The 26,647-nt window shown below is 44.1% G+C and overlaps 1 protein-coding gene across 1 annotated transcript; it reads left to right on the top strand.

Annotated features, from left to right (window-relative positions):
- Positions 1–1,429: 1,429 nt before the first annotated feature.
- Positions 1,430–22,917, top strand: tspan1 (tetraspanin 1). The gene is made up of 7 exons (XM_079505932.1): positions 1,430–1,489; positions 6,864–7,070; positions 10,215–10,289; positions 16,290–16,388; positions 17,925–18,071; positions 19,216–19,299; positions 22,304–22,917. The coding sequence occupies exons 1-7, from the start codon at positions 1,433–1,435 to the stop codon at positions 22,361–22,363; spliced, it is 729 nt and encodes a 242-aa protein (XP_079362058.1). The 5' UTR covers positions 1,430–1,432; the 3' UTR covers positions 22,364–22,917.
- The last annotated feature ends 3,730 nt before the right edge of the window (positions 22,918–26,647 follow it).

The raw sequence follows: 26,647 nt of genomic DNA, 5'->3' as shown, positions 1-26,647 counted from the left end.
TGCAAGGCGCCAGCCTGCCCAGTGGAGTTAGTGTCTTGCTCAAGGACACTTTGACACAATACCAGAAACCCCCTGGATCCAAGACTGTCACTCTACCTCCTGAGCGACTGCCACCTCATACTGCTCTCATCAACACACCCAAAGTGATGTAACAACTATTTAACTTACACATATTGTTACATAATCCCAGAGGTCGTATATCACTATGAAAATCATAAAGTAATGACAGTATACGTTTATTGTTTCACCTTTTCATGGGTTGCGTGGGGATTTATTTCATGCCTTGTATGGATGGATGGAGCGTGTGCGTGCGTGCACTAGTATTATTACACTACTGCTGTATACGTGTGAGGGCCAAATGTCCCTACAAGTATAGTAGAATGTGAGAGCATTGTAAGGACAATTCTCCTGTCCTGGTCCTCACAAAATAGTTGTATGGAAAATAAAATTGAGATAAGGTCCTTACAGGAGTGTGGTGAATAAACACTGTGTGCGCGTGTGCATGCGTGCGTGCGTGTGTGTGTGTGTGTGTGCGTGCGTGTGTGTGTGTGTGTGTGTGTGTCAGATAACATTTTAAGTTGCATCATAGGGGTAATTTACAAGGATATCGTCTGGATAGCCAAATCTCTGACGAGTGTGATGGTGTGGAAGTGTACAACTATGTCAGTGTACCTGCAGGGGTCAGGCCTGCCACCGGAGCCACTACCAGACTTTCTGTCCTCTACCTGAACAATTGACACCTGCTGTCACCTATATCCTTCCCGAAGCACCACACCACCACACCCAGTTTGACAGTTCTGCCCGAGGAAAACACCATCATGACATTTATATACCACAGGCTCTAGTAGTGAAGTCGGTATCGCTGACAAACCTGCACACACGCACATAATTATCCGGACACATATATCCACCCACTGACAAACTCACATTAGCACACCCGAACTAAGGTCAGACACCATTTCATGTGATAGTTACTTTTTGTTTGTCGAGGAGTCTCTCCAAACCAAGGACATTTTAGGCAAGTGAGAGTCCAACTTCACAAAAAACAACAAGTGCATTCATTCAAAAAGGTACGTTTTTTTTTAATATTGTATACCTGAATGTGGGATTTCAAATTCTTCTTTTCCTGTAACCTTGTTTGACATTAGATTTTCCATTTACCATGTCCCTCTCTGAACATGTTCACAGTGCTTCTTGGCTTATTTTTTCCCCTTCATCATTAAGAGCCATTGTCAGCAGTGTAATTTTCAAAGAGTAATTTCAAAGAAGGATGTGAGCTGAATGTAATAGCGTGGCACGCGTGTGGATGATTGGACCTGTGCACAGTTCTGTGGCACTGTGCGCGCGTGCATGTGAGCGAGAGATAGAAGGAGTGGGCTGATGAAAGAAGAAATGCAATAATTTATCTTCTCCTTTTTTATTACAGATTAAAATGGGGTGCTTCACATTCTTCAAGTTTATGATGGCGGTGTTCAACTTGCTTATCTTTGTAAGTATGTTTCCGGCTTTGATTGCGCGCATGCATGCATGCATGCATTGGAGGTGGGGGTTTAGTGGGGGAGTCAAGGGGTCGTGGGTGGGTGGTGGTGGGGGAGAGTAATTGCGTTTGTTCATTTATTGCGTGAAATATTTACAGGGAAAAAAGCCATGTGTGGAGGAAACAAACAATGGCAATCGCTGCATTGCATAGGAAATCGTTTCACTCTCTCTCACACACACACACACACACACACACACACACACACACACAAAGGAGACGTTATACAAACATCTCAAATCACTGAGCGAGGAGCCCTAAACGATAGTCCCTCTCCTACTACAGTACCATCTCCGCACGCACGCACGCATGCATGCGCGTGCACACACACGCGCGCGCACACGCACACACACACATTCCCTTCACCGCAGCAATTTTCATCTCATTAACTTCAAAGGCTCTAATTTTTGCTACCTCCTAACGTCTCACCCCTAACACTGATAACTAATGTGTGGGTGAAATGGAGGGAAACTTTGGCGAGGGTAAGCTGAATTTGTCCGCCAAGCCGAGCCCACCTGTCCCACTGTCACTAGAAAGGGCCGCACAGATGACGCTCGTATAGCGCGAGTCATCATTTTTTCCTCCCATTTCCACATTTCTGCCCAAGTGCATTTCTTTCATAAATCCAGTACGGCAGCACCACCGATGATGATGATGATGATGATGATGATGGTGGTGGTGATGGATGTCCCTTTGAAATGTTATCCAGCAGAGCAAGACTGAATCCGCTCAGCTCGTCAAACAAAAAAATCACACCTGTGTGAAGTGAGGGGCACTCTTATCATCGTACATGAGCAAATCGGCTTAGTTGTCTATTTTTGAGGGGTGCCAGCCCCTCCTATACACAGGTTTAATGTTTGTCTTTAGTTCCATGTTTGTTTTGTAAATGTCATTGATAATGAATGGAAAATTCACGTCATAATGTGCCTCATTACGTCATATTGTCTTTATTGTTAATGGCGTTTAATGTTTGTGTTGGCACCGTTTGTTTTACATCACCATTACATCACCTAATCAACATGAGTTAGACTTTAATATATTAACGCCCCTCACTTCACACGGGTGTGATTTTTGTCATACACAAATTCCCATTGACAATGAATGGACAATTTTAAGTCTGTCTGAGCATTTAGACATGTTACGTCATGCTCAGACACATATGACGGAAATTCTCCATTTATTTTCAATGGGAATTTAATGTTTGTGTAAGACGAAAATCTACTAATAGCTGAATATAGGAGGGGCTAGCCCCCCTCAAAAAAAAGGGGGTGCTTTGATGTCACTGCTGTAAAAAGACACAGAACTTCCTTCCAATGACCACTGTGAATGAATTCAAAGTTGCAGCAAAGTTCTCTCAGGAGGATGAGTTTCCTCCAGTGGCGATCTCACTCTCTGTTGAGGGAAATCTCTTCTTCAAATCAGAGTTGCCCTTAAATGAGACCCAATGTGGTATAGCTTTTAGAAGATAATTCGTCCTTGCAATCGTCATATCCTACAGCCTTTTCTTTCTCAGGTCGATGGGTGAATTCAAAGTGAATTAAGTGCGCAGTGCAAATACATCTCAAATATTCAAGGCATAGTGCAGTGAAATAGTGAAAATTTGGCTGTATCTCTTTCACAGCGCATTCATTTGGCGTACCATTGTGCCCTGGAACCCATCAAAATACATTGTAAATGAGATACTGTCTCCCTGTGTGAAAGGTCTCTCCATGTCTGATCATTGTCTGAGCTCCACGGCTAAATCAGATTGTCTGCTCCCAGTAATGTGACCCTCAGAAAATCAGCTACACTCAGCTGATGTCTTTCTCATCCCATACCTTTCAGAACGCACCAATTCCATTTCAATTGGAGTGGGGTGGCCCCTCTTTCCTTTTCATACTCTATACATACGTATACTGTACAATATATGGTCCTATTATAGCCTGCTATTCATTCTCTTTCTCTTCTAACCCTAATGATATTTCCTTTGAGTATGACCTTTCATTTGACCCCAGTTTCATTCCCCTTTAAGACAAAAAAAGTAAGTAACCCGATTTGTGGTAAATCTTTAGCCATGTGGGTGCTCACCTGATAGGGCACGCGCCTGAAAATGACATGCCATCAAACGGATTAGTCTGCTTTAAGATAATGTGCCAGCTACAATTATACCTATAGAAGGATGATGGTGTCAGGCGTGGAGTTAGAGGGGGAATATGCTTGTCTTATCACATTTACCCAGTGGGGCACTGATGGTAAGGAACAGGTGAAGGGGGAGATGAAACAAATGGAGATATACCAGAGTGAAAGGTACAGTGGGACATAGGAGAGGGGTGTATTGTAGGTACAGAAAGAAAGAGGGAGAGAGAGGGAGGGAGGGCAGAGAGAGCAACAGTATGGAAGAGAAAGAGTGCGATTGAGCGAGAGAGGAAGAAGTGGGTGAGTGAAAGAGAGGTAGAGAAAGCAAGTTGTAAGGGGGGCAGAGTAACACAGGAGAGGGAGAAAGGAAGAGACATGCAGGATTGAGTTAGCGAGAGGCAGAGAGAGTGAGGGAGAGACGGAGGGGGTAACAGAGAGATGATTCCCAGCTGGTGGAAGGCATCACAGTTTTGACAGGAGGCAGGGGCCGTGATGGGAAGCAGAGGGCCTCCCGTTGTATGACTACAGCCTGCCTGATTGGCCCTGACAGACAATATAAGGTTTTGGGGGCACTTTGTTGAGGAGGATGACATATGAATATAGGAACCCACCCAGTGACCCACTCACAGGGAGAAAGAGGTGGAAAATACAGGGAAGACAGAGAGACGGAAGAGACAAAGACAAAGAGACACGACGAGGGAAGAGATGGAAATGGGTGGGGACAGGCTGGAGGGTGGATATATCCACGTAATATAAAACTTTTGACATACTTCCACCACAAACAGGTCTTACGGGTGTTGTGTATATAGATTCGTATGAATGCGCTTCAAACTCCCCTGGGCAAAAACAGTTCTCTGCTACTCGCGTTTCACTTCCAGAGATTTCCTCAGCAGTATCCTGTAATGTAGTCCTGATGACTGTATACATCTGTTATATCATCAAAAATCTTTAGACACGTAAGCGGCATTTTATACTTTGGCTATTCAAAAATAGATAATCTACCCTTTTCTAAAAAAAAGAAATTTTGTAAATCAATTAGAAACAAGAATTGATGACAGTCATAATTACCAACTGCAGATTTGTGCTATGAAATGTAAATATCTGTGTCTATCTGTATTTGTGTGTGTGGAAACAACAGGATCTGTCCAGGTGACGTGTGTGTGTGTGTGTGTGTGTGTGTGTGTGCGCACACACACCGTGTCATGCCGTTTAGTCTCGGAGCGTGTGTGTGTGTGTGTGTGTGTGTGTGTGTGTGTGTGTGTGTGTGTGTGTGTGTGTGTGTGTGTGTGTGTGTGTGCGTGCGTGCGTAGAGTCTCCCATTGGCTTAGAGGTCGGCTAGGGAAGTGTGTGGTTGCCTAGAGACGAGGCAGCCAATCAGGACCATAGGTCTCTACTATACAGAAAGTGGGCGTGAAAGCACCAGCAAGAGAACATTGACCAGATGTGCTTACACAGCAGCTGGTAAAGAAAGCCTTCTAACGACATGCCCAAAATAGGGACGCCACACTTAAAGTGGTTAACTGCAGGCTTGAATCTTAAAAGTGGCATTGGCAGTCCCAGGGCACTAAATGTATAAAAAGAGAAAAGAAGAAGGAGGGTGGGGTGGGTGGGGGGGGGGGGGCTGGGATGGGCCTGGGGGGCAAAAAAGTTTTGCAACCAGCAGCTTTCCAACAGCTGGCTGCTTTCTCCATCATTGTCCATGTCATAATCCCATGGCCTACTTCTGTACGCCCCAAGGTCGGCTTTATCTGCCTGCACAAGATCATCCTGAATGGACCTCTGTCCATTATGCCTCCATGACATAAGTAGAGAGATAAAGGGGGTCATGGGAAAAGGGCAGTTGTTTGCTTTAAGAGAGAGGTAAAAAAAAAGGCCGTGTTCTAGCTGGAGTTGGGTATATAATGTATAATGTTAAGCCCCGGGCAGCTTCTCTCCATCACTCACACACACACACACACACACACACACACACACACACACACACACACACACACACACACACACACACACACACACACACACACACACACACACACACACACACACACACACACACACACACACACACACACACACACACACACACACACACACACACACACACACACACACACACACACACACACACACACACACACACACACACACACACAAAAGAGTCTCTTCTGAATCCCCTCAAAGGATGGTAGGTAGGTCAGAGTGTCAACTAGAAGTAATGGTAGGAGAGGGTCTGTGATGTAAAGGGGCCTCTCATTTCCAAAACTTATTATCATATCAAGAGCTGCTGGCTTGACCCCCTCCATCGAAATGACCGCCAGGCAAACGGATGATTGACAATTTAACTGTCATTGTAAGCCATGGATTACATGCTTTGTAAAGCCCAGTGGTCCTTGCATACCTTTGTCAAGTGTGCGAGACAATGATTTGTGCGTGTGTGCGTGTGTGTGTGTGTGTGTGTGTGCGTGCACATACACACACACGTCTGTCCACAGGCAATAATGCAATATAATTTATTCCCATACATTATGTATGTTTGTGTGTAAATGGGTGGTCATGTGCACTGTAAGTATGTAGGTGTCTGTGTGTCTTTGCATGCACCCTACAGACTACACAGTATGCATGCTAAACACTATTGGGCATGCCATAAGGGGTGAACATTCTACAGAAATAGGCGAACAGTCGGCGGAAACAGCAGATCTATAAGCTCTCAAAATGCTGCCAAGTAACACGTTGTGAGCTTGTAAAGGGGCCCTTGTTTAGACCCCTGGGGTCTAACGATATACAGTTTAAGTTATTTAGACCAGAGGACGCATCTGTGTCACCTTATAGCTTTAACCACATTAACCATTATTTTAAACTTTAGCTGTTGAGAAATAGCAAATCTACAAGCACAGAACCGAGTGCTGTGCTACGAGCTTGTAGATCTTCCATTTTTTTTAATCTTGAAAATGTGTGCAAATCATTTTGAATATATATTCTTTCACAGCGAACGTTTTTAACTCAAATATTTGCTTCTGGAACAACATATTTTGAGATGAGGGTCTGCGGCCAAATATATATCATTCTGGGGGTCCTTGACATGAAATAGTTTGAGAACCACATGATATAGAAACATATCAGGTTTTTCAGAAAACTGTCATTTGTAAAACCTGTTGTCAGGTCTTAAGTTATTAAGTTTACCCACCGTGTGCGCATGTGTCTTCCCTTCCAGGTGGGGGGTCTGACCCTGGTGGCTATGGGGATATGGGTGAGTGTGGACGGGGGCTCCTTCCTCCAGATTCTAGGGCCCTTCTCCAGCCAGGCCACGCAGTTCGTCAACGTGGGCTTCTTCGTCATCGCCATCGGGGGTGTGCTGGTCCTGCTGGGGCTCATTGGCTGTTGTGGCGCACACAAGGAGAACAAGTGTCTGCTACTCATAGTGAGTGGATTCATTAAGGCCCATTCACGCCAAGCACGATAACTAAATGATAGCGATAACAATGTTTTTAGTAAAAAAATAAATCAACAACTAACGACAATGATAGTGATGAATGATATCGTTTGGATCCCTTTCACAGTGATTTTATGAACAATAGAAACACTGACGGTCAATCAAAATCCAACAGGAGGACATCTGGGATGTAAATCAGTCTCACTCATCCTCTGAATATTAACAGAGACGTGGAGATGTTTATGTGTAGCCAACGCTAACTGGTATTACCTTGGACGGGTAGCCTATAACAATCACGCCTCCTTAATAATAATTAATAATCAGTCAGATTCCACATAGTCTATTGCGTGTGGCTTTCAGTACCACAGAGGTGAAGATCTCTCTCTCTCTCTCTCCATCTCGTAACTGGACACAACTGTGTTGCTTCCAAACTGCAACACTTAGAAAAATAATCACATGCACATAATTTCTTGACAGAAATAGCTCATAACATGTCTACGGTGGATTTTTATGACACAAAAGCTGGGCAGATTGAAAGAGGATAATTCAAGCTTGGCCTAGAGCTGCAATGTTGGTGAGTTTAACGTAATTTAATACAAGCAGATCGCAAACGCAAATTGGATGAATGGGGAGTCAATGGAGGGTATTGCAACTCTAGATTCATCCCATTATAAAGAAATCTAGAGTTGCAAATTGCGGCTAGAATGCCACATGGCTTTCCTGAAATGAAGACATGTGGCACATTATATAGCCTACACAGGCCTACAGACAGTATAAAAGGACCACCAATGTGCCATATTATTTACAATAGAACAGGTTATATGTTATGTTAAATCTGTAGGGCTTGGCAATATATCAATATTAGTCCAAAAGTCCAAATTCCATCTCTATCTTGTAGATCTGCTATTTTTGCAAACACCTCACAGTTTTGGGGGAAAGTATGTTATAGTCACAAATGCAATGTATTATCATCACAATATCGATATCAAGTTATTTTGTCAAACATATTGTGATATTTGATTTGGTCCGTATCACTTACCTTAAAATCTGTGTGCAGTTAAGTCATCAATGCTTATTATTTTTGTTGATAAATCATTATTTTCTGCAGGAACTATTTTCAGCTACTCTTATCAATCCATATTAAAAATTGAGAACATAGCTTGGTCAAAACAATACACAACCCTGTGCAATGTTTTGTTGCTAGCAATTTTCAGCAGTTTGTAAACAGTAGAAACAAGCTATTTAAAATGGTGAGCTTAGCAGCACCACACAGCTCAGCTGACTCTGCTATGCCAATCATAGCAAAGTCAGCTGAGCTATGTGCTTCACTGTGATTGGCCTACTTTTGGGGTGAAAGATGATGTGTAAGATTCAAGGGGGCAGGCAGGCTTTCCAACGTTGAAGCTCTAGGTCCTAGTGGTAGGAGAAGGGACTACAGGCGGACCCGTGGATTCATGACCGGGAAACCCCGTGCAGCTGGGCTTTAACGTTGAGCGCTCAGTTGCCCTACGTCACTCAGGACCTCAAAGTTGAGGTCCTGGGAGGGACTTCCGGCAGTCTTCCGGGTGCTTCAAAACGCCACTGAGCAACTTCCACTGACATGAATAGCTGGGGGGCGGAGCTTCGCGCCAGTTCAGTCTCTATTATATATATACTCTATGGTAAGATTGGCCTACAGACCCAGTATACCTAGCCTCGGTCCCAGGCTCACTTAACTGCGAAAAAGAAGAGCCTGGTCACAACCTAAGGCAGAGAAGCTATCGAAAGGCGGAACTTCCGCCGTGTAACCCCCCCCCCCCCCCCCCCGGAAGTTAAAGTTTTTTGACCAATCGCAGCGTTGTGTTCCCGAAAATGTATTCCCGCTGAAATGATCATTGGGTGGGGACTAGTAAACACAGCCGCACCGCGTGACGTAGTTATCTTACACGCAACACTTCCGCCACTTCCGCTGATAGTCTTTTCAGCGTAGGTCTTGCCCAGGGTGAGTATACCTGTACAAGTAGATACAGCGAGTCCCAGCGAGGCAGCAAGTTAAAAGTTTCTGATAAAGTTGATGCCGCAAATTAATTGTGAATTCAATGGCTTCCTCATACTCCAAATAAAAGGTTGGCAGTCATGAGTACAGTCTGTGAGTCATAGTCAATAGGCAAACATGACAGACCACTGGAAAATGCATATCAGCATTGAAGAAAATCAGTGTGCTGAGAATGCTGATGTGTCAAAAATGATTAAGAGTTGTCCCATGGGTTAAAATTCTAAATGATCTAAAAGCTGTATGATTAAGTGTCAAAAGTCTATGATGAGCATCAACATGAAATCTAGCCTCATCAACAACAACGCCACAGAATTTGCACAGACAGCTCGGCCATTTCCGGGACGTCGCACACCCTTGGCTACGCTCGCAGCCCAGCCACCCCAGCAACACCTACATCATCAATGTCATCAGCAACGCCACCCTCCCATACATTCAGACGGGGAGCGTGAACATTATTATGCTCATTAACGATGGGTGCTAACTACCACTTTGTCCAATGCTGTGAGTCTAATGAGTGGCAGAGGCAGCACATTTCCCCCCCATACGGCCCCCATCACGTCCACACCCTCCCATTGGGCTTGAATGATGACGGTGCACTGCATGGAGCCAGCTATAGCACGGCTGACAGCGCAGGATGAGATGCTTATCTAGCGCCCCGTTTTCTCCCCGTGTTCCGAAAGAAACAGCCTCCCTATCGCGGAAGCTGTAATGGACTGAATGATAGAATGGATGGGCTGACAGAATGGGATCCATTCCAGCTCTTGTGTTCCTTATTGTCCTTTTGTGTAATCAGCCGGGCCTGATCGGCAATCTCTGTGATTGCATGGTGGAACAATGGCTGATTAGAAGTCCATGGGGTGGTGTAGTCTGTAGTGGGCGTGTGTGTGCGTGCATACTGTACGCGTGGGTGCGTGCGTGCGTGTGTGCGTGCGTCCATGTGTGCTGGGAGTGGGGTGTTTTTTAAAATAAGGTGAATTAACGAAATCCGAATGTATGAAGATCGTGTGATGCAGCCAATTAGATGCCAATTAAAGAATGAATAGTCACTTTTCCACAGACAAATTCACTACATGCTGTTATGTTATGTCCCCATGCAGTTCTTCTCCATCATCCTGGTCATCTTCGTTGCAGAGGTGGCTGCTGCAGTGGTGGCCCTGGCCTACTCTTCATTTGTAAGTTTGTTCGGATCTCTCGTCTGTCTTTCTCTCTCTCTCTCTCTCTCTCGCTCTCTCTCATGTCCGTCTGTCTCTCTCTCATGTCTGTCTGTGTGTCTCTCTCATGTCTGTCTGTCTCTCTCTCATGTCCGTCTGTCTCTCTCTCATGTATGTCTGTCTCTCTCTCATGTCCGTCTGTCTCTCTCTCTCTCATGTCTGTCTCTCTCTCATGTCTGTGTCTCTCTCTCATGTCTATCTCTCTCATGTCCGTCTGTCTCTCTCTCATGTATCTCTCTCTCTCATGTCTGTCTCTCTCTCTCTCTCTCTCTCTCTCTCTCTCTCTCTCTCTCATGTCTCTCTCTCTCCCATGTCTGTCTGTGTCTCTCTCCCATGTCTGTCTGTTTCTCTCTCATGTCTGTCTGTCTCTCTCTCTTTCATATTCCATTTTCTCCTCCTGTAGCAAATCCTCCCCTCCTGTCTCTTTATCTCCATAATATCCCTTCTCTTTATTTCTCTCTCTCTTATTCACTTACTCTACTTCTTTCTCATCGCTCTCTCTCTCTCCCTCTACTTCTTTCTCATCACCCTTGCAACTCCTCCCTATCTCTCTCTCGCTCTCCATCTCTCTTTCTCTCTCGATTTTATCTCCATGTAAATTTTCCATCACAGCCACAGCCATCATTGAATTACCGGCTTTATGTCCGCCTCAGTACATTCGGCTACTTAATGACTCCAGGATTGCCCGGGGCTGTGTGCGATGTCTCTCACTTTGAGCAATTTATTACTTGGGAATATTGAAGCTAAAGCATTTTATATGCAAAACAGCCTATTTACATATATGGGTCGGCCACCCGAGCTCCCTTCCTCTCTCTCTCGCTCTCTCTCTCTCCCTCTCTCTCTTCTCTCTCTCTCTCCCTCTCTCCATTCTCTCTCTCTCTCTCTCTCTCACACACACACACACACACACACACACACACACACACACACACACACACACACACACACACACACACACACACACACACACACTCCCTTCCCATTTAGTGTCATGTATAATAATTACAAGGATTTCAAATGAGCTGTGTAAAAAGGTGTTATCCAAGACTGGGTCTGGGCTCCTGATAAAGGACTAGAGACACCCCCCCCCCCCCCCCCCCCCCCCCTCAATCAGAGGGTGTATCTGAGTCCCCGAGAGCGAGGGGAAGATAATCTAATGCACGTCCATCTGCAGTGAGGAGGTGATGAGTGGAGGGTGGACTGCACGCTGCCCAGGAATCTCATTTGTTTGTGCTTGTGCTCCTGGTATACCACTCTGAGCTGCGGTTACCAAGTCTCTCTCTCTCTCTCTCTCTCTCTCTGTTAACAAATGTATTCTGCTCCTCTCCAATCCCCGGTGAGCAAGCTCTCACACAAAGAGACATCAACCACCAAGCAAGAGTTTGGTGTGTGTGTGTGTGTGTGTGCGTGTGTGTGTGTGTGTGTGCACGTGCGTGTGCGTGTGTGTGTACTTGCGGGGACCATTATGTCCCCACAACTATAGTAGAATATGAGAAATAGACCGTGAGGACCATTTTCTTTGTCCTCACAAGAGAAATGGTTGTTTTAAATCCAAATAATAATAATAATAAAAAAAAATGATTTAGGGAGTTTCGCTTACAATTACTGGGTTAGAGTTATGCCTGATTTATACTTAGTTGTGCATCATTGTGACAAAGCGAAAATCACTGAACTTCAAGCTCACAACATGAGCTTGTAGATCGGGTGTTTTTGGATTTAGATTAAGAATGTATGAGAATGTAAAGAAAATGTATTCATCAAATTGCTGTTCTAAAATGTAGACATTCTCACAACTATAGTAAAACAAGTGCGTGCGTGTGTGCGTGCGTGTACCTTTGTCCTTGGAGGCTGAGCTAGGGAGTTGCTGAGGTTGTTTTGTTGAAATAAATCTGCCCATCTCTCGCCTGTCATTTATAAAGCCCACCAAACCAAGCCTAGCAATCTAAAAGGCATCTGGCGAGTGGCAAATCAACTGCACCTCCGTGCCTAGACGTGCGTGTGCCTGTGCATGTGTGCACGCGCACGTACAGTATGTATGTGTATGCGGTGTGTTTTCTCTGTGTGTCCACTGTCCACCAGTACAAAAAAAGAGAGAGATAATTTGGGTTATTGTTTTTACCTTAATGGAACGTGTGCTTTCTTTAAAAGATAGCAGATATGGTTAAAGCTAATTTAGATCATTGTTTGTAAGCTCCCGTGCCACCTATTCATTGCACACACAAATAACACTGTCCATTCCATCATGGATATGAGTGTGCGAGAGAAAGTGTTTGATAAGAAAGACAGTAAACACAATATCAATGGAATAATGACAATGACCAATATACATCTAATATACATATATATAGCCCCCCTGTGTCAATAACTGGGATGCAGTGGCGTATAGGATGAATGAGGCCAATAAATATACTGTTGATCTATTCCATATACTTATCTACCACTGTAAATCTGCCTTTTGGCCATACCCGCCCCCTTCTAATCTCACCAAAAAAGACAATAACCTTGGGGGTGGTCTGAATAAACTAGGTTTTAATATGCAATTCCGGCATGCATTATGAGAGGTCATCAGCAGTCATGGTTGTTCTCTCTCTCTGCACAGGCCCATAGGTGACCACTGTGCAGATTCACAATTAAAAAGGAAGAAATTATATGGACTTCACAATGGATTAATAACACAGAGCGGATCTGACATTTAATGAATAACGCCACTTTCACCAATGGTGGGGGGGAAGTGTGTGTGTGTGTGTGTGTGTGTGTGTGTGTGTGTGTGTGTGTGTGTGTGGGTAGGGGGGGGGCGGTAGCTCTCATTTTCAAATGTAATCTGTTATGGATTACAGAGTGATTGCTTTGGAAATTGCCATATAGGTAACGTATAATGTGAGTAATGGTAGTCCTGTAACTTTTGGATTAATAACACAGATATAATGTGACAGATAGTGACTAATGCCATCTGTCATCTACATTTTTCATAACGACCGGACTGTACCGGGCGTGATGGAGGGAGAGCCTCATACCATTATTGCTTTCATCTTTAAAACAATAACCAATTAACTGACAAGACTGCCCATAGTGGTGCAGAAGCCATAACAGATAGCAATGATTATCAGTGTTTTAAAACACCATTCCGACGACTGTTGGATCAATAACACATAAAGCTCTATCATCCCAATTGCTGTGATTGTGTGTGTGTGTGTGTGTGTGTGTGTGTGTGTGTGTGTGTGTGTGTGTGTGTGTGTGTGTGTGTGTGTGTGTGTGTGTGTCCACTACACTGTATTGATAGATGTGTTATCGCCTCCTGCCTCACTACACTATATGTTAGTACAGGCTTTGTCTTGTCCACCTGCATCTGTGTGTGTGTGTGTGTGTGTGTGTGTGTGTGTGTGTGTGTGTGTGTGTGTGTGTGTGTGTGTGTGTGTGCGTGTGTGCGTGCGTGCGTGCGTGCGTGCGTGCGTGCGTGCGTGCGTGCGTGCGTGCGTGCGTGCGTGCGTGCGTGCGTGCGTGCGTGCGTGCGTGCGTGCGTGCGTGCGTGCGTGCGTGCGTGCGTGCGTGCGTGCGTGCGTGCGTGCGTGCGTGCGTGCGTGCGTGCGTGCGTGCGTAGGGGAATGCAGCGAGGCGCAGGCCGAGTGACAGTGATGAATTAGCTGGCTGGTAATAACCCTTCTGATCTCAGTCCTTCTCTCTGCTTCTTGGGGGGCACTTTTAATTGTGGCATGTCTCCCTGCATCCCCCTGGGCACTCCCCCCAGCCCCTACAACACACACACACACACACACACACACACACACACACACACACACACACACACACACACACACACACACAGGAAAAAAAACACACAAATATACACAAAGACAATATAGCCTTCGAGCCCACAGACACATACAGTATATACACACATAGGCGAGGGCAAACACTCACACACACACACGCACGCACGCACATACGCCACAGCGCTCCTTCCCCATCAAATGGGTCTTTGTGCGACTGTACGCGACGGGCTTATTAATCAAAATGGAGAAAAAAACAGATTGTAGGGAGGGAGGGATGGGGGATCGAGAGAGTGAGGGAGGGATGGGGAATCGAGAGAGGGAGGGAGGGATGGAAGGCATGAAAGCAAGCCAACCGGGGTGTCATGAAGGAGTTCCTCCTCAGCCCCACACAAAGCCTCTCCTCCCTGAAAGCGTAGCGTTGCTGTTGGCTGGAAACTGGAAACCTTGTATGTGTAAAAAGGTTTCCCATTGATTCCCAGTGAATGCAGTGAGTGCAGTTATTATTTTGTCACAACAAGCTTTTGTAAATACTTTTCATTGGTTCAATATTTATAAAACATATAGGTAATGTGTTTCTCTACATCACAGACACTGATGAAGGCTGGATAGCCGAAAGGTCTGCTCTGTGATTCTGAAAATGCATTCTTGGTGTGTGCGACCCATTACCAATATTGTCCTGAGCGGGTGACGCACCATAAGTCAGAGCACGAGAAAAGTTATTCAATATAAACACAGACATGCTTAACCTTTCACTTTCAATTTGAAAATGCGTAGCTACAACCTAAAACCTACAATCCCATACCCATAGGTGTGGTTGGCGAAAGGGCCTTTTTTGTGGAGTTTGCATGTTCTCCCTGTGTCCCCGGGCCTATAGGGTAGGTACCCTCACAAAAACATGCAGTAGTCCTGGTCTCTATACTGCCTCCCCCTGGTCAGCCGGGGCGCCTGATGGAGGGGAAAGGAGCTGGTTAGAATAACATGTTCCTTCCATGCACTATACGTCCTTCTAGGGAAACTCCCCCTGGCTTGCTCACTCCTCACGCATTGAAGGAAGAATGAGCTCAGTTCGGGGCTCTCCCCAGGTTGGCATAAGGAGAGTAGCGTTCAGAATTATACACCTTAGGCAATTGGCAACGGGTGAAAAAACGGTTACAAAATCGTGGGATAAAAAAATGAGAAAAAGAAAATACGGAGATACAAGGTTTCTGGCCGACAAAGGCGATATCTTGTGTCTTAGTGATGTGATGTCCATGAAATTAAGTAGAGTACAGTATGGGATATGAAGCACAAAGGGTGGGGGTTGGGGGTTATCCTGTGACCTGACCAAAAAAGACCAGGAGCATCAATATATATGTAAATGCCCCCCATTTACCAGCACAAAGGACGGAGAAGAATGGCGAATAATGGCTCAGTCATTTTATTTTTTTCCAGGTGCCAGGCCCACGGTTGTTTATTTCCCAGGTGCTTTGTTTGAGAGACGATTTATTTCATTATTGATGCATAGGTGACTCCCGGAGAATTACCGCTTCGCCTATATAAAGCAGCTGCCCTTGTTTTATATCAGAGGCTCCCAAACTGTATAGTGTGTGTGTGTGTGTGCGTGTGCGTGCGTGCATGTGTGTGTGTGCATGCGTGCGTACATGTTCATGCTTGCTAGTGTGTGTGTGTGTGTGTGTGCGTGTGTGCATGCGTGCGTACATGTGCATGCTTGCTAGTGTGTGTGTGTGTGCGTGTGTGCATGCGTGCGTGCATGTGCATGCCTGCTAGTGTGTGTGTGTGTGTGTGTGTGTGTGTGTGTGTGTGTGTGTGCGTACCTGTAGATAGGGGACCAGTGGATCTCGACAGCAGGCCCCCAGTGTAGCTCTATGCTCTATGCCAGGGTGTGCACCTGGGTGATTCTTTTTATTCCAACCGGGAGGCAGAGATTATATATTCACACCTGTCCATCCATCCGTTCATCAGTAATTCTGTGAACAGCGTCTGTGTTTGGCGTGAAACTTTACTGTCATGCAGCCTTTAAACCTAGGAAAAGACAACACTTATATTATGATATGCGGGGCTGGACAATAATATTCAGTATGACATTGTGTGTGTGTGTGTGTGTGTGTGTGTGTGTGTGTGTGTGTGTGTGTGTGTGTGTGTGTGTGTGTGTGTGTGTGTGTGTGTGTGTGTGTGTGTGTGTGTTGGCCAGGCTGAGGGCATCTTGAAAGCATGGGCCACCCCTGCCTTGAAGGAGCAGTACGGCAGTGACCCTGTAGTTACAAAGATGTGGAACAACACCATGACCGAGGTATGTTTACACACTTGTCTTCAATGTTTGTGTTTACACAGACCCTCAAAGCTGAACATATAAGAGAGGCTACTACTACTCCCTTTTAGAAATTGTGCCTATCCATCTGGTTTGAAATTGTAAAATATCTTTCCTTAAGGGCCAATGAAAGACAGTGTCTTGTCCCAATTGCCCCATGTTCACCCTGTGCCCATGGAGTGTTTCAGGTACTCTAGAAATCATCCCTGAAAGTCCTTGGAATCATTCCAACACTGTAGTGGTAGGCTACTATTTTCCAGTTCATTTCACATGTAACTTCAGTAACCTATATGATAAAACTTGTTTTCTTTCAAAACTCCAATTTCTTTACAGCTTGAAAGATAAACTTTTACAAGAAAGCTTTCCTTGTGTGGCTGTGGTTGAACAATGGCCCTAACATCAGAAAGTGTCACGGCGTCTGTCCATATAGCCTAGTGCTTTCAGGATATCAACAGACGCTTTTGTTGCAAAATTGCTGTTTTTCAGACATCTTAATTACTTTCTGCAGACCTTGACTTTCTAAAGGCAGCGTGAGATGGAAAAATAAGCATAGCCGTACAGTGACCGTACATAGTCCATATGTCAAGCTCTTCTAAAGGCAATTACACGGCATAAGACCAATAACAACCGGCAGTAGCCTAGCAGTAGAAACATGAAAAGATGAACTCGTTCAACTTCATGTCAACAGGGCAGGCTCACACACGGTTAAGAAACTTATTTTTCATGGATCAATCATATTCAATCCAAGTGACAAAACTACATGATGAATCCTATGTAGATATGCAGTCCACAGAGCCCACATATGCAGTCCCTATTACATGTCCCTATTATATGCAGTCCCTATTACATGTCCCTATTATATGCAGTTCCCTATTACTTACTGTTTTATCACATATTCAAATGGCAACATTGTTTTGTCTGTGTAGTAGCGTGTCGAGTGTATAGTGCCTTCAGTATATGTAATATGCTTTTGTTGAAAACGTGCTGTTTGCAGACATGCAGACATCTTATTATTATATATTTTCTGCAGACCTTGACTCAGTCAGTGTGAGATTGATAAATACGTATAGGCCCATTAGCATACACACATTGCATAGCCCCTATACATAAGCTCTTCTGAAGGAAATAGCAAGGCAATGAAATGGATAAAAAGCCAATAACAACCAGAAGTACAAACTGAAAAGATGTGCCAGCAGGCTCACACATACAGTTAAGACGTTTATTTTTGTTTATATCCAAGCTACAAAACTACATAATGACGAATCCTAAACCCTTCCCTATATTCCTTTGTTTGTTGGTTTGTTTTTGGTAACAAAAAATTGTAATACTGTTTTTCTTGAGCCCCATTTCCCCCGCCGGCGGGGGCAGCGGCTGTCTGAACAGCGCTCAGCGGGTCAATGGAGACCCAATTGGTCTCCGGTTCCAACTCCAATGTTGCGGATTTTCCCCCTGGACCCCCCTGGGGTTTAAAAGGTTTTTAACTGTGTCAAAATTACCATTGTATGCTTTGTCTTTTAGATGCAGTGCTGTGGATTTTCCAACTACACAGACTTTATAGATTCCCATTTTCTGAACCAGACTGGAGGCTACCTCCCATTGAGCTGTTGCCACCAGTTCAATGGCACCACCTGCAGCCCACCAATGGCACAGCGCAATCCTGTACAGGTGAGAAAGACTTATCTTAATCAGCAGAGTAATAGAGCGTATACGCGTGACATCATCATCATACCCAGAATTTGTGCAGGAACGCCTACTGAGTGGCAAAAAAACTACTTTCTGGCCATGACAGTTAGGGCTGTGAATCTTTGGGTGTCCCACGATTCGATTCCAATTCTTGGGGTCACGATTCGATTGTTTTTCCAAAAACAAATTTCTATTCAAAATGATTCTCGATTCAATACATAGGATTTCATCACAATCTACTCCAGTCTTGAACTGAAGTGACTACAGTAACTTGAAATGACTGAAGACATGATGTTTACTGTGATTAGGGTAAGCTTACATTTCATATCACAGACACCATGTAGTGAAAAGTCATGTCGATTTTTGGAAATTATGAATCGATTTTGAATCGGTCATAACGGAATCGCGATTTTAATTCAAAACGATTTTCTTTCGACACCCCTACTGACAGTCATACATCCAGTCACTTTATGCATGTGCATACCCTCTAAGTCTATAGCATAACATGTCCCTATTTTAGGCATGACATTATAGGTGAAAGATTAAAAAGGACAAACTTTCAAACATTTTTGAAAGTTTACAAGCTTGTATACATGGCCTATTCTGACATTTTTCTTAATAGGGCTTTAGTGGTTAAGTATACTGGAAAAAAGAAAAGCAAGATATTCCATAGCCATTGAGGTAACCATCTCTATAGTTAACATAGTATCTATGATGCCTTACCTGCTTTTATGTGGCCCGATCACAAGAGGATGTGAAAATGTACTGTACAGTCTCGAAATGTACCAGTAAAGTGAGGATAAAATGATCCATGTGGCCCAGTTACAGCGATGGTTTAACTATCTTTGAACTACATTTTTGGGGTCAGGAAGAAATTGAACACTGTGTCTTTGTCTCTGACAAAGTGATGTAGCTAGCCTAGTTTATGCAGCTTCAAAACAATGTTTTATCTAGTTCAGGTCATCATTGTAAATTAGGTTAAAAAGTCATGGGCATGGCCATTAATGTCTCTATTTGTACTGAGCCAAAACACATTTTGGAAAATGTGATGAATTCCTCTGAAAAAACATACATATTATGTGCATACTCCTGTATATGTGGCTTACCCTGACTGCATTTGCTCTAGGGCTGCTTTGAAGAGATTCTAGATCTCCTCAAGAGGAATGCTAACATTGTGGGTGGAATAGCAGCAGGAATTGGTATCTTGGAGGTAAGTTCACATGTGAAAATTCACTTTACATCCGCACTTACTTCTGTCAGAGAGTCTCTGATACTCACTGTTTACTCCCTGTAATAGTTAAAACCAATTAAACCCTGTGTATACTGTAGTGTACATCTTTGACCAGAGTCCCAGCTGCCCATTCCACATTTTACCCTTGCAAAGAATACAGTGGTATTCTAAACTTGGGGCCGTACAACCAGCGATTTGCATGTCCCCAACATCTTGTGATGTGAGGTCACATGAATGGCAGACCAGAGTTATTGCTGAAACCCAGTCCTTACATTTTCTTTTTTGCGAGTAGTAGGTGTTAATTTATGTGGCTTCTCTGCATCAATGATCAATAAATCACGAATACATAATCAGTCAGTATAGTCATATCAAATCTTGACTATTGTAACAACTCCCTCCTTACTGGCCTCCCGGCATGATTGGTCTTCAACCAACCGATTGTCACATGTCCCCCTCCTTCTCCGCTCCCTCCATTGGCTCCGGCCCGCACAGAGTGCAGAATGGTGAAATCACGCGTCAAGGGCCAACATACATGGGCGGTTAAGACTGAGACGATGGAGTCCAACATACATGGGCGGTTAAGACTGAGACGATGGAGTCCAACATACATGGGCGGTTAAGACTGAGACGATGGAGTCCAACATACATGGGCGGTTAAGACTGAGACGATGGAGTCCAACATACATGGGCGGTTAAGACTGAGACGATGGAGTCCAACATACATGGCCGGTTAAGACTGAGACGATGGAGTCCAACATACATGGCTGGTTAAGACTGAGACGATGGAGTCCAACATACATGGGCGGTTAAGACTGAGACGATGGAGTCCAACATACATGGGCGGTTAAGACTGAGACGATGGAGTCCAACATACATGGCCGGTTAAGACTGAGGCGATGGAGACTCATTCCCAATCTTCCGCTGTAGTCTGAAAACTCACCTCTTTAGACTCCACCTTAGCCTGTAGCACTTGCCGTAGCACTAGCTTAGCCTTGACGACCTTGTAGGGCGGCATATGCTTACTTTGCTTATGGCAGTCAATCGATGTCGATGATGACGTTGCTCCAAATAAAGTTTATGAGATGATTATTGTTGTGTCTGTCGTCTGTGCATAGCCAGGTGGCTGTTCAGACCGATGCGTGATTCGCAGACTTTGTCACAGGAGGGGCAGGGGAAGGTGGACCTTTGGCACGTTGGTGCCTCTGTGCACGCCGCTGGACTCTCCTCTCTGTGAGCTTCTCCTGAAGATGAGTGATTCCCTTGTGACAGGTAGAGCTCCAGGTGTGGCGATCAACAGCCAGGGACTCTAGTGCTGGTGGTTTGATGTCACACTTCTTCAAGAGGGTTTTGATGTGGTCCTTGTACCTCTTTTTTGGACCCCCAGGCCCCAGCACCCCTTTGACCGGCTTGAAGCTGGCCATACAGGATCTGTCGGGGTAGGCGGTGGGCTGGCATACGAATCGCATGCCCGACCCATCTGAGGTGTTTTTGGCCAAGGAGTGCTGTAATGCTGGGTGTGTTGGTCCGGTCGTATATTTCGATGTACGGCACCCTGTCGGCCCAGGTCAGACCCAGGATCCTTTGGAGGCAGAAGATGTGGAAAGCCTCTAGACAGTTTATGTGCCTCTGGTAGGGTGTCCAGGTTTCCGAGCTGTAGAGCAGTGTGGAGAGGCAGACTGCCTTGTACACAGCTGCCTTAGTGGAGATGGTGAGGTTCCTGTTCTGAAAAACCCTGGCCCTTAGCCTACCAAAGGCAGCAGAGGCCAGGCTGATGCAAGCCTGGACGTCATCGTCTATGGCAGGGGTTCTCAAAGTTTTTGGCCGGGGACCCCCGGAAATGCTTTGGCAATGTCTCGGGACCCCCGCCCCGCCCCCTCCCGACCCCCAATATAAATTGACTGCTACAATAACCTTAAACCATTTTGGGCGGGAACCCCTTTTGGTGTTTTAAGCATTGTTATAATTTAGCTATTGAAAAATAGCAGATCTACAAGCTCATAGCGCGCCACCGAGTGGCGCGCTACGAGCTTGTAGGTCTGCTATTTTTGAAAAAAAGTTAAAATAAAATTTAAAAATAAATCTTTTTTTTTTTTTGAAAATAATTTGGGGACCCCCTAAAATAATTTGGTGACCCCCCCGAGGGGTCGCGACCCACGGGTTGAGAACCCCTGGTCTATGGTGCAGGATGGTGACAGAGTGCTACCGACGTAGGTGAAGTGAGGGACGATGGCTAATGAGTGCCCGTCGAGGGTGAAGATAGGCGTGTTTGGCTGGGGGGTGAAATGCTGCACGAGTATTTGTGTTTTTTTAATGTTTATCTGGAGACCAATGGCACTGTATATGGAGGTGACCACATTTAGTGCACGCTGAAGGGATTCCGGTGTGCGAGCGAGTAGAGCACAGTCGTCAGCGTACTGTAACTCCAGGATGTGCTGGGTGGTGACTTTGGTAGCGGCTTGGAGGCGACGGATGTTAAAAAGGTTACCATCCAGCCTGTATTGTATGTGTATCCCATTGTATGTGACCTTGTAGGGCGGCATATGCAAAGACGAATTGATCTGGCATCCTATATAGTGTTTAGTTTCAATGTACGGATATTCTACCATTAGACGGATGATAGGTTCTTGGTTTACTTATGATCCTAGATAACTATTTCTATGCATTTCATGTATTGCCTTGTGTTGTTCTTGCTTACTGTACGTCTCTCTGGATTAAGAGCGTCTGCTAAATGCCCAAATTGTAAATTGTACCATTGAGGGAGAAAAGAGTCATAAGTTAAACAATCATTGTATGTATGTATGTATGTATGTATGTATGTATGTATGTATGTATGTATGTATGTATGTACAGTACTAGAAATATCCTCAGCCAGGTATTTCGAGTTAGTCTATTTTATATAATGAATGACTATTATTACAAAAATAGATGAAAAGTTGAATCTTCTATTCTAATATTAATCTAAAGTTTGTTTCTTTCTCCCTAGATTGCAGCGATGATTGTGTCAATGTACCTCTACTGTCACATGGACAAACAGGACAGCTGAAACTCTGCTATGTGTTATACACTGTAAGGATGCTGTTTCATCTTGTGGCAATGTGGCATGTCTGTAGAATGAAACAAGTCTTTTCACTTAAAATGCACAATACCTGGTTATTTTAGATTTTAAGTCATAATGTTTTTTCACACTGTACTACAATCACACAAATAGCTGCTTCCCTTCTTACTCCACGTTCACGCCGCACTTTTATTCTACCTATGAGGGTGGATTCCGCCAATGCATTTCAATGGGAATGGATCGGTTTGTTGCAGTTTGCGGATTTCTGCATTAAAAGGCTCCATTCCCATTGACAATTGACATACATTGGCAGAAACTGCCCTCATAGGTAGAATAAAAGTGCAGTGTGACCATGCCCTTAGGAGTTTTTGTTTTGTTTTGTTTTTTACTGCAGAGAAATGATCAGTTTTACGGATGTAGCATAATAATAACCAGAAAAGGACTATTTTATATTAATTGAGAAGGTGCAATTATTTTACCTATTAAATCCAAGTCCACACACAATGTAAATATTTCATATTGCCAATAAAATATATCAACCATTTGGGTTTTGGGGACTTTCAATTTTGCACACAATCAGTGTGTTGCTCTGTAATTTTCTCATAGACCACGGAATCTGTGTTGACAGGCAGATGGATTTCACAAATGTACATAAGGCTTAAGCACACACACTGTGGCTGCCATTTGTCTGGCACTTAAACTGGTTTACTCTTAGATTTCCTATAGCTTTTAGTGGACTAGCTGTCATGTAATGACATCGTCCAATGGTACAGTTGCAGATAATGGTTTTGGTGTCCGATTCGGAATAATGCTCATATCCTTTGGCGTCTTTAAGGTCACTGTTGATCCTCATGCTTGCCACGTCAAACGGCACTCAATACAACCGTGTTGTGTGAAGAATGAGCCACTTTGCACACATTTCGGGCGGGATTTTCCCATAAATGGCAAGGCCCGGGCTGAAAAGGGCACCATGGAGGGCAGTGCTTCAATTCATCTCTGAGCCGTGCACTGCAGACTATGATTCATTGGCGTTCCATCTCATGCCCTTGAAGACAAGACTGGCCATGTTGTAGGACAAAGCCGAGCAAATATTGACCATTAAAAGCCTTTATAATGGACAAGAGGGATTCAGAGAATCCGTGTTGTTGTGGTTGTGCACCAGGTTATTGCTCCTAAATTAGTGTAATCATCACAGATCCCTGTGCAAATCCATGACAGCGGCCTTGCCTGTGTTCCCCAGTGTCTCTTTGACTGCGGAGCAACTCTCCCAGAGAGGCAAGGAGAGGGCAAGAGAGAGATGGAGACCGAGAGAGAGAGACAGAAATAATTATAGAAGTGCAGATGGTGAGAGATGAAGTAAAAGAGAGAGACATAGATGACATGGCAGAGGAGAGAGCATCACAGAGAGACAATGGGTGAGCTGGTGAGAACGCCCCAGAACATCCCTTATTTTATCCAGTTCGATTATACCTCCGCCAAGTATTTAGAGCTAAAGCTGTCATCATCTCATGCCCAGTGTACTCTCATCCCTTATGTTTAACAATAACCCCCAGGTCTCCGCTCCCTCCCCTAGCCTGTTCTCAGAGGAATGGACTCAAAGCCATCCAATCAATATTCCATCTACATTCCATCCATCAGCCTCCCTGGTCGGCTCATCAGAATGTTCAATAGGTCAAAAATGACATTTAAAAGGCGCTGTGCCCACCACTTAAGCTTTGATACGAACCAGCAGGTTTTGACTGACAGGCAAAATGACCAGGTTTAAGGCAGGGGCTGATAATGACACGCAGGCTGAATCCAGGAATATGGAGAGAGCGTCATTGTGTGTGTGTGTGTAGTGTACGTGTGCATGTGTGTGTGTGTGTAAACAGAGAACTGGGAACAATTGCCTGAAACAATATGAAACAAAACGCCAAGATGACCTGGTGGCATTATTTATGACTGATGGGGAGGGACTTGATTGGTGCCACGCACGCACACACAGAGACAGGTCTATACTTACCGCATACGACTCAGTAAACCATGAACAAAACCCTACATGCTGCTAAATCCACTCAGTACAACCTATGCAAATGTTGGTAAACATAAAGGCGGATACATACACAAACACCTACTCAGGAGCCCATGGCAGCACCCTTTATCTGGCACCTATAGAAGCTGCCACCCCCTGATACTAAAGACAGATTTGGAAGGATTAAATGCCATTCCAGAATATATTCAATAGAGCCGAGGGAATAAAACATGATATGGCGCAAACATTGATAGACATAACATCCTGATTTGAGTAACTTCACTTTTGTGATATGTGGTTTCATCTTTTGCTAGACAGAGCCTCGAAAAGTCTGCAATGTTGTATATACTTAAATGACCGGAGTCCCCTGGGGGTTTATACTTGGTCCGCCACTTTTTGTCCTGTTACACCAAATCACTACACTGAAAATGCCCGATCTACAACGACAATGCATCTGTGAGCTTGTAGATCTGATACTTTGTTTTTCACAGACCTTTGGATTTTGAGGAAAATCCAGTTCCCGACCTATCTGAGCCTGGGGAGATGCAGAAGGGTTGTCCCACATTATGAAGCCATGTACTGCAGAATAGATGATGTGGTGATATATAGCTCTATAGGACAGGAAGGGGCGTTTGTCCTTGGTCAACCAAAGCGGTTGCGTAAATTCACCAAGCCACGAAGATTTGCATGCATTTCCCTTGCCACACGCCTTTCGTCTCGACATTGCTGTGCCTGACGCTCTCTTGGGAAATCTGTAGGCATTCACAAGGCTATGGGTGAGCAAAATCTGAGCTAAGAATAACAATGGCAGCAAGTTTATTTTATACCATGAATAATATGCACTAATAATACATCCATCAACATGAATAATTTAAGTTAGATAAGCCACCAAGGCCTCAGGAAGGAGCAGCAGGACGGCAGTTTAGAAAAAGAACATCTTTATTCATTTATTTAGATATAGAAACTCATACGCATGTCAAACTGCTTTAGATTGGCGTCCTCGGATCATCGTCCTAATCATCACAGATACAATGTACCTCTCAATAGAATTCACATCACACATACAAAATAAAATCAACCATATTACTGCTGGACAGACAATGAGCTGCTTGCAGTCTTCCACTGAATCTCACCCAAACAAAGAAAAGTAACTTCACGCAAAAAAGAAGAAAAAACTAATACGATAAGGTAGATGTTGATTGATTACCATGCAAAGGTGATACTTGCTTCTTCATTTTCAAATCAACTCAACTTGGGCAATTGGCCATACAATACTGCACTGTAAGTGTTTTTGATACCATGCTCTCTTCTCTTAATTATCTTTCCTTAATTTAAAGATGTGTTAATTAGACAATGCAGGCTTTATCTAAAGAGGGGGGAAAACAAAGAAAAAAGTGTGATAGTTCCCTTATAGTACCAGAGATAAGTGGAGAATCGTTTTGCAACGAAAACACTCACAGCCTTTAATAAATATAAAGAACGCCCTCTGCAATAAACATAAAGTATGACCTCTTTCCAAAGTTCCATGTGGTATTGAATTGATATTTTTAAAGATATTGTATCGAAGTTAGAAAGTCTTCCCTGTGGTATTGAATACCGATATTTTAAAAGATATTGTATCGAAGTTAGAAAGTCCAGTATTGCATTACCAGTCCATTACACAAAATGCTAACACAATTTGAAATAAACATGGCAAACAGTCCAAATACTGATAGTTGAAGAAACCTGACAACCATTAATTAATTTGATAGGTAAGTTTCAAACTGACTAAAACACTGAATAGGGTAGCTTTGAAATGGCTTGACTATCATTTCCATCTAAGTTCTAAGAGGAAGAACAGGGAAACTAATAGCGAGACTACCCTGTTCCAGAGCTGATTTGTGGAAAGTTGAGAATTCTGCCACAGACAAACAAGAGGAATAAGATGTCAGCCTCTAGCAGTGCTAGTAGCCAGTGGGTTGTGTATCAAGTGTATCAATGTTATAGGTGACATTCTTACCTTGTAATATTTTAGACACACTTGTTCATGACAGTATTGATTTCGTTGACTAAAACTATGACGAAAAATGTCCGTTGACGAAAATGATATATAGTCTGAAAACTAAGACTAAATATACTGACAATTTCGTCAACAAAAACTAGACTAAAATGTTAGTGAGTGACTGGTGGAGAAGAGATCCAGTAGAACTAAAAGACAAGTAATTTTATGCTTGGTTGCATGCTTATAATAGCAGATCTACAACATCACAACGCACCGCAAG

Source organism: Electrona antarctica (genome assembly GCF_951216825.1).
Source record: "Electrona antarctica genome assembly, chromosome: 7".
Classification (NCBI taxonomy): Eukaryota; Metazoa; Chordata; class Actinopteri; order Myctophiformes; family Myctophidae; genus Electrona; species Electrona antarctica.
This window is presented reverse-complemented; position numbering and strand designations above follow the sequence as displayed.

Excerpts from the sequence above, each read along its gene's own strand:
- tspan1 (XM_079505932.1), top strand. The coding sequence starts at position 1,433 with ATGGGGTGCTTCACATTCTTCAAGTTTATGATGGCGGTGTTCAACTTG. Across the intron at positions 7,071-10,214 it reads ACAAGTGTCTGCTACTCATA|TTCTTCTCCATCATCCTGGT; the intron begins GTGAGTGGATTC and ends GTCCCCATGCAG. Across the intron at positions 18,072-19,215 it reads CACAGCGCAATCCTGTACAG|GGCTGCTTTGAAGAGATTCT; the intron begins GTGAGAAAGACT and ends CATTTGCTCTAG.